This window comes from Tenrec ecaudatus, chromosome 18, assembly GCF_050624435.1.
Source record: "Tenrec ecaudatus isolate mTenEca1 chromosome 18, mTenEca1.hap1, whole genome shotgun sequence".
Lineage (NCBI taxonomy): Eukaryota > Metazoa > Chordata > Mammalia > Afrosoricida > Tenrecidae > Tenrec > Tenrec ecaudatus.
This window is the reverse complement of record NC_134547.1, coordinates 20,102,116-20,114,190: the sequence shown is the minus strand read 5'-3', so window position 1 is coordinate 20,114,190 and position 12,075 is coordinate 20,102,116. Positions and strand designations below refer to the sequence as shown.

Sequence of the window (12,075 nt, the reverse complement as noted above, 5' to 3'; positions counted from 1 at the left end):
CCTGGGGACCGTGTAGCCATGCCTCTATCCTCACATGTACAGATATAGACATGGATGGACCCGGAGCACACATGCCACACATGTAGCTGATATACACATGGCCCATGGCTGTACACGTGGGGTTTGCTGTCGTCCCCAGAATTAATGGGGATTGGAGTGCTTCCACAGGGTCCAAGAGGCCCTCAATCCAGCTCTGCAAGCCTCTACCCTTGGAAATGAGACAAGAGGCCCAAGACTTGACACTGGAGGATTCAGGATCCAGCCTCAGGGGGCCCCTCCGCACCCCCCACCAGAGGACTGGAGAGGGAGGCGCACGGGTGAGTGTCAGGGTGGGGACGCAAGGGGCAGAGGAGGGTGGCATCTCAGAAGGCAAATCCCTGGGGACTTGATCACGGCCCGAAGGGCAGGCTACTCCGTGTGTTCCCGCACATGTGAGGTCACAGCCACACTTAACAGCACGAGCGCCGTCCGTGCTCGGTTTCCTGCTGGGAGAGTTCGCGGGCAAACAAGCGCGCAGCCAGAACCAGGGAACCGAGAGCCCGAGCGCTGAGCCGAGCCCGGCCCCGCCTCCTCGTCGGAAGGAGGCGCCTGCGCACTGGCGTGGACGAAACTCGCCGTCGGCCGGGAGGGAACGCGCACGCGCCAATTGCGCCCATCGCGAAGAAGTCACGTGGTGGCCGGAAAGCGTGGCGGCTGCTGAAAGCACCGCCCCCTCTTCTTTCCCCGCCTCCCCGGAGGCGCTCGCGGTGACGTATTTCCTCTTCCGGCCAGGTCCTTCCCTTCTGCTTCCGGTCCTTTCCGCCGCCGTGCCGGCGCGGCCTCAGCCTCCAGCCGGGCAGTGGAGAGCCTCAGTGGTCATGGCAATGTTTGAGCAGATGAGAGCGAACGTGGGAAAGTTGCTCAAGGGCATCGACAGGTGGGAGTCGCGCCCGAGGGAGCGCTTCTGGGCAAGCGGGGTGCAGAAGAGGATCTTCCCGGGGCGCCTCGGGCTGCTCCGGGCCCCGGTCTCCCAGCTATTCTAGAAGACTCGCCCCTGGGGGAGCACGTGTCTGAGGACACAGCACGACGAAGGCTTCGTGCTGGCCTCGCTCTCTGCCCCTCCGTCCCTCCCCAGACTCCCACGGTCTCGATCTCTCCCTTCGCGGCCCCTCGGGTCATTCATGCGTCTCATAGCCGCTTGTATCTACTCGGGCCGTGCTGGCCATGCGGGCTGTAGATCTTGCTTTCATGGCGCGGGGGAGGCGTCCCAGGCCAGAGGCCGTGCTGCGTGATGGCCGGGAATGGCGAGGCTGGGACGGGGAAGACCCGGTCACCGTGGTGGGGCCTGAGATAGAGGGAAGGCCGGCCGGGGTGCGGCCAGGGATGGGGACGGAATAGGAGGCTGTGGAAGTCAGGTGCAGGAGACACCTCGCCTAACCTGGTTCAAGGGGAGGGCATTTTGAAGGCGGAGTAGATCCGAAAGATAGATGAGAGGGAAGCAAAGGAGAGAGAACGGGAAGGCGAGTTAGCAAGAAAAGGCAAGGCAGAAGGGAGTCCCAGGCAGGAGACACTAGACAAAGGCTCCGCGGAGGGGCGCAGGGTGATCCCTAGGGGTTGGAAGCCTTTTTTGTAGATGGACTAAACCGTGTAGGGGTGCAAGGGCCTGGATCACGGAGGGAAGGACAGCCCGGAGGAGCCGGGAATGACTGTAAGCAGGAGAGAGAGGCACGGTCTTGTTCTTTAGAAGCCCCCTCAGGAGGATGGAGTTGGGGTGGCAGTGAGAATCTGGAGGAAGTTGGAAGACAATAGGATGGGAGCCCTGTGGGAAAGGAGGGGACTGGATTGGGATGGGTTCCTGGGGAGAGAAGGAGAGCCAAGCATGCAGGTTGTAGGTGTGATTGACTGAGAGGTGGGGAGTCTTCCAGGACAAGACCCACAGCCCTGGTGGGACTAAGGGGAGAGACATGTGGTATGTGGAGAGATTTGATGGGCCGATCCTGGACAGAGCCAGGGCTGGATGCAGTGGGGAGGGAGGAAGGAACCAGAGTGATTTTCTGGCCTCAAAGAAAGCTCAGCATCGGCTATTTGTTCACTTGTTTTGTTTTTTGTTCACCTGTTCTGTTCCTCCTCAAGGTACAATCCTGAGAACCTGGCCACCCTAGAGCGTTATGTGGAGACCCAGGCCAAGGAGAATGCCTACGACCTGGAGGCCAACCTCGCTGTCCTAAAGCTGTGAGTATTTGCCCTCACTCCAGGCCCAGGCCAGCAGCCTGCAGGGTGCCACTCTCAAAATGGGCTGGGACCTAGGTGTGGGTGGGGTGGTGGTGTTCACCTCCAGGATGTGGCTTCTCTAGAGATGTAAGACCAGGAAGCCAAGAAAGTCGGAGTTAAAAAAAAAAAAAGAATAAAGTACAAGGCGTGCGTATGGGATAGTCCCCAAGATGACTTTGCAGTAAGTGAGTCATTGTAAATGGCGATCGCTCACCGAGCAGCAAAAGAGAGTGTTGCAGGTGCCCCCAGGAGCCCTCTGCCCCTACGCTCTGGGCTGAACCAGCCAGGTCCCCCTGTACCCTCACCGCAGCCCCATTTGAGTCAGTGCTTCGCATGCTCCCAAGGGCAGGCTTTATGCCATTGTTTGCCACCTGTGCCTGTGTCCTGTTCAGCTTGGCTCAGATTTGCCACTGAACTTGACGCAAAGGGAATCAGGTAGCCCGAGCTCCTCTCCCTTTCAGCACTGGGACTTGGAGGGTCATCCAGTTCTCAGTCATTGCTTTGACAGATTTGTGGCTCTGTCCTCATGCGCCAATGGATGGGCCTTCCTCTTCTTCCTCACCATGGCCAGCTGAGTCTTCTCTGTGGATTTACACAGCCCTCGAGCTTCTCGTTTGGAAAATGACACAGGAGACCGTGGGATTGTTTGCCTGGCTGGTGGTGATGGCCACAGCTTCGGACCATGCCCTCGCCGTACGCTAGGTACTGGACACAGATGTGCATGCAGTAATTGGCGAACTAGCCCTGTTGTCCCCGAGTCGGGTGTGGTGCTTATTGGCCCTATTTGCAAAGGGGGACATGCTGGGGTCCAGAGCATTGAACGTGGATGGTCTGAGATCTAGGCTGAAAGATGTGCATGATCTCATGAGAACGCCAGAAAGATGTTACCTTGTGTTTTATTGGCTATGCAAAGCCACTCGACTCTATGGACCGTGACAAACCATGGAGAGCCTTGTCAAGAGCCAGAACTCCAGCACGCTTCTCTGTGCTCCTGCGGAACCTGGAGGTTGACCGTGAGGCAATAACTTCACCAGGACCAGGGCACCCTGCCGGGTTTCACATCCAGGTGGGGTCCATTCACCTTACAAATGTAGCCAAGAACCTGAGCGGCTGGGCCAGATGCAGAAGACAGCTGTGTCAGAATCGGAGGAGAACCCACCCACAACCTGTGAATGCAGGTTGACAGAAGCAGCCTTGCTGCTGAACCTGAAGGAGGCTCGAGGCCTCTGCTGGTGACAGTCAGATTGGAGTCTGCAGAACGGAGTGCACCTCAACATCACCCAAACTTTTCACAACTGCCCCGTCATGGCAGATACAGGATTTCCTCGTACTTGGATCCCCAGTCAATCCCCATGGAAGCAGCAGTCAAGAAATCCAAGGACAGTGTGCTGCATTAGGCAAACCTGCTGCAAAAGACTCCCTTCAGTGCAAAAAAGCAAAAGCGGCCCTTTGAAGGCTACGGTCAGATCGCCTTCTGCCACCTCGTAAGCCTGGGCAAACAGGACAAAGAATCAAGGTGACCACAGGAAAATGGATGCAGATGAGTTAGGGTGTGGTTGAAGAACACTGAATGGGCACGGAATACCAGAGGAAGGAGCCATTCTTTGGAAGACACTCAGCCAGCCAGGCTGCTCCCGGAAAGCAAGGATGGAGAGACTTCACCTCCCCTAATTTGGACGTGTGATTGGGAGGGGCCAGGCGCCGGAGGAGGAGATCATGCTTGGTCAAGGAGAAAGAGGAAGACCCGCCCTGAGGTGGACCGACACAGTGACGGCAGCAGTGGCCCTTGGGTCACGGTGAGTCTGAAGCAAGTGGAGAGCACCTACCACCAACAGTCCAAGTATCCTTGGGTCCGCGGCACAGCCACCACAAATCAAACTAACTGCCATTGAGCCCGAGCTGGTTATGAGCAGCCCCATCCGACGGTGGTTTTCCGAGATTGTAACTCTTCACGGGAGTAGAAGGCCTCCTCTTGCCCTCAGAGTGGCTGGTGGGTTCAAACTGCTCACTTCATGGTTAGCAGCCCGATGTGTAACCCCACCAGGGCTCCTTCACAGCAGGGAAGTGTGAGCCCGTACAGTGCGGCGCCAGGGCTCGCTTATCCGTCCCGTGGGCTCTTAAGTGTATTAGTCGTGTTGCAGCACCTGACTCGTGGGGTGATTGTGAGGATGAACTCGTCCCCATCCAGCTCCTGCGCAGGAAAGTGAAGCTAGGGAAGATCAGGGACCCACAGCCCGCAAGTGTTGGGATGGGAGCCTAGACGTACCACGTCCCCAATCCCAGCGCCAAGGCCACGGGGCCTGGAGATGCACCGTCACCGCCTGTTTCATTCCCCTTCTCCAGGTACCAGTTCAACCCAGCCTTCTTTCAGACCACGGTCACGGCCCAGATCCTGCTGAAGGCCCTCACCAACTTGCCCCACACCGACTTCACCCTGTGCAAGTGCATGATCGACCAAGCGCATGTATCCTTCCAGCTTGGGGGCCGGTGGAGAGCAGCGGTAGAGGGGCTGAATCGCTCCGTGGGGACTGGCCTGTGGTTTCACCAAAACTAAGGTCCCCGTCGCGTACACCCTGAGGGTCCGAGAAGGCCACCTGTCCTTGCCCAGAGGGTGGGGACACTTCCTGGGAGAGGGGACATCTGAACGGGGAGGAGTTAAGGGAGGGCGATTCCAGGCAGACGGACGGGACGGAACAGCAAACCAAGGAGTCCTGAAGGAAGACGGGCACTTGGTGCCATCTCTGAGAGGGTAGGGGCAGGTCAGCAGAACCCCCCCCCCCCCACCCTTGCTGCTGATGTCCAAGTGGAGCAGTCAGACTCCTGCAGGGCACTGGGAAGCTGCGGAGAGCAGGAAGGCTCCGAGTGTTACTGGGAGACCTGCCTTTCCCCACGTGGGAAGATGGCCAGGCTCCGGGCAGTTCTCCTTGACTGCTGCTGCCTCCCAGCAAGAAGAGCGGCCCATCCGACAGATTCTTTACCTCGGTGACCTGCTGGAGACTTGCCACTTCCAGGCCTTCTGGGTAATTCCCTCAACTGCCGGGCAGACCCTGCTCAACGGGGGGTGGGCCGGGTAGAACAGACTGTCTCCATGGTGACGGTCCCCAAAGGCTCAGGCCAGTGTCCCTCTCCGTGTGTCCTCCCTCTGGGCCTCCATACTCGCCATCTGGCACAAGGTCACCATTGCAGCCTTTTCCTGGATGCTGTCCCCAGCTTTCGCACCTCTGCCACACCCGGAGCCCTCCCTGCCAGCTCACCCATCACTGTGACTTCACCCGCTTCCCAGGGGTTGGCCACAGTCCCCTCTGGTGGCTGCCCCGTCACCCAGCATCTCAGTCCCTTGCTCTCTTGTCTACCTCACTCATCCCCCAACCCGGCCTCACACATACACACAGTCATGTTCTCGGCGCATGAGCCTGCACCCTCGCTGAGGGTTGGGCGGTGGGGGCTTCAGAAACTCAAGGGCTCAGATCCTGCCTTAGGAGGCTGGTGTCCCCAGGCTCGGGCTTTTCCAGTGACCTCAGGTGATTCTGCCCTCTGGGTAGGGTTGGGGGCCACCACCCTTCAGGACTTGTCATCACCAATAATGGACACTCCCCTCCCACGAGTCTCAAGTGTCACCTCCCCCTGACTACTTCGTCCTGGCCCCCCAGCCCAAACAGTGAGGTCCCTGCCCCGCTTCCTGGGCGAGTCATGTCCTCCTGGCCTCTTCCAACGTGAAGGCTTGGGACCAAGCCTTGTTTTCCCCTCCCCTCCAGGCCCCTTCTGCGTTCCCACTCGCCAGACCCAGTCCCAACAGCTGCCCTTGCCTAGGCCTCCCCTTCCTGCCTCATCTGTGAGCCATGGAGCAGCTAAAGCTGGCCTGCTACCGACTCCCCGTGCCCCCTGCAGCTGATCCCGCACACTCGTCCGCGTTTTCTTTCTCAGGCCCCTTCCCTCCGGCCCAGTGACGTCACACCCACCCTGCCTGGCACATCCCATATGCAGTTCTTGTCTGAAAAGAAAGGCTCACCCTCCCCTACCAGCCGCCCCCTTCCTCTGGCCTGGGAAACCCTTCAGTCTCAGCACACGTGGCCCCCCTGTTCCTCCACCCCATTGTCTGATTCCACTCTACCTGGGCCGACAGCATCCTCCCCACCCCCACCCCATGCTCCACTGAAAGTGCTCTCGTGAAGGTGAGCTCCACCTGGGTAAGTCCAGCCCTGCTGTTTCTGGTCCCCCATGTACCCTGACCATCCCTTCCACACGCTGATCTGGGAAGCGCTTGTAGGGAAGGTGACTGGCAGGTGTATAGAGCAGGTGAGGGCACTGGCTACGGAGGAGGGAAGTTCCAGAGAGGAGCAGCTGGCCAGCGGCCTTGAGGCAGACCTGCCCCCAGAGGAGCACTGGGGGCCCATGGTGCTGGCGCAGGCGGGGCAAGGGGGCAGGGGTAAGGAGACGAGCTCACAGAGGTGACGGACAGATGGTGGGGCACCCACAGGCACAGGGAGGACACTCGCTTGGCCCTGGATGAGGTCAGCTGATTGCTGCTCTGAGGTGGCTGCCCTGACTCAACTAGGTGTGCCCCCGGTGCTGTGACAGCAGGGCTTGGCGTGCAGGGGAGCTGGGTGTTAGTCGCCATGGCTGCCCAGGTCAGCGCCCCTGCATACTTTCTCCCCCTGCACAGCAAGCCTTGGAAGAAAACATGGACCTCTTGGAAGGCATCATGGGCTTTGAAGATTCTGTCCGCAAGTTCATTTGCCACGTGGTGGGCATCACATACCAGCACATTGACCGCTGGCTGCTGGCCGAGATGCTTGGGGACCTGACAGGTAAGGCCCTGTGGGTCCTGGGTGCGAATCTGGGCGCTTAGGGGGGCGATCCGACCAAAGCAGTGAGCCCTGGGCAGCTTGGCAGATCGCCCCTGAGGACTCACGGGTTGGTGGGGAGGCTGGGGTCAGAGGAAGGGAGCCCTGCACTTGGAGGTCCTGGGCCAATCTGCTTCTGGTGCCGCATAAACGGACTGAGCACCTACCCTATGCCGGACACTCTTACCTGCCTGGGGACCCAGCAGAGACCAACACAGGACACTCGGATCTGTCCCTGTGGAGGAGCATTCCAGGTCTGGATGTAGGGCAGCGTGTGGAGAGCAGAGGGAGGCTCTCAAGGCATGCCTGGCCTTCCTGCTAGCTGAGTTAGAGGGGCCGTGGCTGTGTTTGTGTGCCCAAGTGGGGTGTGCAGTAGGAGGCCAGGCAGGACCTCCTGACCATGTGGGGCTCCAGAGGACTTGTTCCTCAGGGGGCTTGAGCAGAGGGGGAAGGGATAGGCACGTCCAGGTATTTATTTCTCATTTGCTTCTTAAAAAAATCTGGTAACAAACCTTTGATCCTTCATCAGTCTGGCAGGCGCTCTCACCGTGTGCCCCGCTGTCGCCAGGTGGCGGGTGTTCACTTGCACGAAGTGAGAGTCAGTATGAAGGGGGAGGAGCTGGCACACATCTTAGTGTTGGATTGAGAGAACCCACGGCATCGAATTACATCGATGGAATTGTTGACCCAAACCCAACCCGCTGCCATCAAGTCAATTCTGAGTCATAGCGAGGCCCTCCGGGACAGGGTCCCCCTGCTGCTGAGCATTCCCTCACAGACGGTGAATCCGGGGCCCACAGCCTCAGCTCTCTGCCTCTGTGCAGCTGGTGGGCGCAAACCGCTCACCTCGTGCTGAGCCACCCACAGCTTAGCCCGCAGCACCAGGTCCCCTCGGCTGGCTAGTGCTCCGTGCAGGAACTGGCTGATTTCAGGTACCCCAGCACAATGCTTAGGCTGCACATCCCGCAGGGCAGGGCCAGAGCTGCAGACCGAGCAAGGCAGTGCGCTTCCTGTTAGGCGGCGTTTGGAGGCTGTTTGACTCGGGTTGTGGGGAAAAGCAGTTTTGTTAGGAGCCAAGATGTTGACTGGGAGGGGGAAGAGGTAGGTATCAAATGAGAGCCGTCAAGACAATTTGGAATTCTGGCGAGCCTGTAGGGCAGGGTAGACCTGCCCCTGTGGGTTTCCGGGACTGTGACTATTTGTGGGAGCAGACAGCTTCATCTTTCTCCCGCTCAGTGTCTGGTGGTTTCAAACTGCTGACCCTGCAGTTAGCAGTCCAGCAGGTAACCGCTCTGCCACCAGGGTCCATTGGGGCAAATGTGAGAAAATGGAGGAGGAAAAGCTCCCCCTGGTGGTCGGCTGGAGAAGGGCAGGTGGCAGCAGGAAGACCAGCCTGGCTGTGGCACCTCTTGGTCTTGCTTGTCTGGAGCAGGGAGGCAACGAGGGTGATGAGCTTCCATCCCCGTTGGCTCCCAGGTTCTCAGGGAGGGGGGGGCGGCAGGGAGGTTGGCATTGGATTAGACTCACCAAAGTCCCTGCACGGTCCCTTGTCCCTGCAGACAGCCAGCTGAAGGTGTGGATGAGCAAATACGGCTGGAGTGCCAACGAGTCGGGCCAGATCTTCATCTGCAGTCAGGAAGAGAGCATCAAGCCCAAGAACATCGTGGAGAAGATTGACTTTGACAGTGGGTGGCGGCCTGAGGCTGAGGGGGTGGGGTGGGGAGAAGGCACCGCTCTCAGCAGAGTCTCCTGCTGAGGTTGAGAGGACCCTGGCAGAGGGTGGATTCCCATCCTCCGGATAGCGTAGCTCTGCTCGGGGCTGCAGGCCAGGGAGGGATGAGACGGGTGCTGGGCCCAACTCCTGCAACAGTCAACCAGACCCCAGGGGCTGGGAGGTGCCTGCCGGGGGTCCCTACTCCCTTATTAGTGCCTGGGAGTCTGCCTGCTTCCCTGGGGCTCCCAGGCCTCAGCCCTGGCCCTGCGGTGTGGGCCTGGAAGCGAGATCGCTGGGTGTGAGTGTAGCAAGTGGTTTGACCTCCCTGGTCTCAGAGTTCTCTACAAAACAGATGACTGCCACAAAGATTCTAATCTGAGAACCAGCTCATCGCTCTGACCCCACGGCCACCCTGGGAGGGGGCCACCCTTCTTGTAAATGACTCGTTAGCAAGAGTGGCCCCCTCATGGAGTGCTGGGAGGCGAGATGGTCCAAGGAGAGCCCTTTGTCAAGAGCTAGTCTCCATTGTGTGACAAACAGCCACCACCGCGAGCACTTTGCCGTTGCCACCCTGTCAGTTCCCACTCCCCGGGACCCCATAGGACAGAGTAGACGGATAGCCTCATCTTTCCCCTGAAGAGCAGTTGGTGGGTTTGAACCACTGACTTGGCCGCTAGCAGCCCACTGCAACACCAGGGCTCATGGGCGCCCTCACAGATGTGGTTGGCGCTCATAGTCGGACGAGCTGCTTAACCACCCCGCTGGCTGAGGGCAGCCTGGCAGGCAGAGCCAGGGACAGGATGGCTTGATGGCTTTGGTGGACCCTAGGTCATCTATCTGCCCTCCGGGGTGAGGTGAGGCTGATGGTTGGAAGATGCCTGTTGGGTGATGGGCTGCAGCTGACAAGGGCCTTATTTGAGGAACAGCACTGAACTGTCGCTCCTCCGCCTCTGGGGAGGCAGTGGTACCTGCCTCTGAGTTAGAGGATCCCCTCAGGTTCTGTGTAAGAACCCCAATATAGCCTCACTGCTGTCGAGCCCATTCCAACCCTGTGGGGCAGAGTGGAACGGCCCCCTGTGGGTTTCTGAAACTAGCTCTTTATGGGACTGGAAAGCCACCTCTTTTTTGGAGCAGCTAGTAGTTTTGAACTGCTGACCTTGTGGTTAACAACCTAATGCATAACCACCACGCAACCAGGGCTTCTGGGCCAAGAGAGAGTCTTGCAAACAGTGGGAGATGGCACCGCTCGGAGCACCTCAGTTCGTTCCTATCGCCTAATTGGCAGACGGGGAAGCTGATGTACAGAGATCTAAAGTGATCTGCTCGGCCACCCGCTGGTAGAGGAAGACTTGGGAGGCCTGCCCGGGCTTCCTAGCTGCAGAGCCATGCTGGTGGCCTAGGCGCAGGAGCTCCATCTCCCGTCCCCCACCACTGACCTGGTCTTTTCCCTTCCCCACAGGCGTGTCCAGCATCATGGCCTCCTCCCAGTAACCACAGCCCTTGAATAAAGACGTGTGAACTGAGCTGTGTCCGCCTCACTTCCTGCCTCTGCCTCTGGTCACCAGAGGGAGCCAGAGAGCAGGCCTCTGCCCCTTGGGCTCTGCTATCTTCCAACTTCCTCTTCCTCCTCGTCCCCCACCCTCCTGTCAGGTTCCCCCTGGGATTGTGTGGATGAATTTGCACAGGGAAGGACAGCCTGTAGCTGGGTCTGGCCCAGTCCCGCCTGCCCCCTGGAGCCTAGGCCACCTGGTTTTTTGTTGAGACACAACCTCTACCTTGACAGACCCAGAGGCCCGTGCTCACGAGCTGCCAGTGACCCTGCCAGCAGCTGTCTGGGGCCTTGGTGGCAGGGTGGGTGTGTCTGTGCCTTCACCCATTGTATGTCCTTAGCCTAGTGAGGACACCCTGTCCCGCTCTCATCCAGGGCCCAGCCCTGCCTGGGCTCCATCTATTCTAGGTTCAGCAGGGCGTTCCCAAGGTTACCTGCTGGGAGGATTGGAACAAGGCAACTCGGTGTTGGCGGGCCCCAGGCCAGAAAGCTGCCGAAGCCCCTTACTTAGCCTCCTGCCCATTTTCTCTGTCCTCCGGCTCCTGGCCCAAGGGTTGGCCAGTCAGTTCTACCTGCCGCCCACAGGGTGTCAGGAGAGCCGTGCTCCAGAGGATTGTCCTGCCTGATCTTTTAAGAAGTCACCAGGCCCCTCTCCCGAGGTACCTGGCGCTGGATGCAAACCTCCATGCAACCTTTCAGTTTGCCGCCTCAGGCCCCACCCAGGGACTCCTGTGACCAAGGATGACCTTGGCCAAGTGTCAGTCCCCCTGCTCCCCCCCCCAACCTACTGCTGCATCTGCATTGGGGGTGGAGGCACCTCAGTGGCTGTCTCTGAAACATGGCAGGAATTCATCCCTTGGTGTAAGTTGGTGGCTGCCCTCTCCCCCACAAAGAGCACCTCGGAGGCCACTGCGCCCATGTTAGGGCAGGAGGCCAGAGGCATCACGTGCGCCTTGGCCTGTCCAGCCCTGCTTGCCTGCCTGCACTCACGTGGGAACTAGCATACCCTTTGCCCTGTGAGTCATTACTGGGCTGGGCCAGGCCCTGGGGACAGGGAGGAGAGGGAGCCTGTGCCTCCAGCTAGCCACCTATGGGTTTGTTCTTGTGTGGGTGGGCGTGGCTGCCACCCTCCCACATGGTAGGTGCCCCTGTGTAAGCTACAACTGCATGACTGACTGGCTGCTAGCGGGGCAGCGGACAGGAAATAGTCTCAGCCTCTTGTCCCCACTGCTGATGGCCAACTCTGAGGGTTGTCCTTTGGTAGCTAAGGCCTCGCTCCGGAGAGAGAATGTCTGGTTCCAACTCCAGCCCAGTGACCTTTGCCTCATAGCTTCTCCTTGCTGGTAGAGAAAACCAGAATGGGGCCGGCTTCACTTCAGGGTGGGTGAGGCGGGCAGAACGCTTCACACCCCTTGCTAGCTCCAAACACTTGGGGGTCTGGTGCTGCTGCCTCAGGCACCAGGCTGCTGTTTCAGCTGCTTCCATGGTCCCCTCTAGACACCCCAGTGTCCCTCTTTCTGTCCCCACGGGGAGGACACAGTTCTCTCCTTCGTTTTCTTGGAGTATTATTAACCATTTGCCGGTGATGCCTGTAATCAATTCTGACCTAAATCTCCAGGATTCCCAGACCTGATTAGGAAGAAAATATTCTAAAGCTGCCGCAGGCCCCAGGGTTAGATAAAACCTGGGCCACTAACAGAGATTGGCCTTTGGGATTC

The 12,075-nt window shown here is 59.0% G+C and overlaps 1 protein-coding gene across 1 annotated transcript; it reads left to right on the top strand.

Moving 5' to 3' along the window:
- Nucleotides 1–759: 759 nt before the first annotated feature.
- Nucleotides 760–10,307, top strand: EIF3K (eukaryotic translation initiation factor 3 subunit K). The gene is made up of 7 exons (XM_075536916.1): nt 760–916; nt 2,113–2,211; nt 4,594–4,714; nt 5,196–5,270; nt 6,914–7,058; nt 8,654–8,779; nt 10,268–10,307. Exons 1-7 carry the CDS (start codon nt 858–860, stop codon nt 10,297–10,299), a joined length of 657 nt encoding a protein of 218 aa, XP_075393031.1. The 5' UTR covers nt 760–857; the 3' UTR covers nt 10,300–10,307.
- Nucleotides 10,308–12,075: the final 1,768 nt, after the last annotated feature.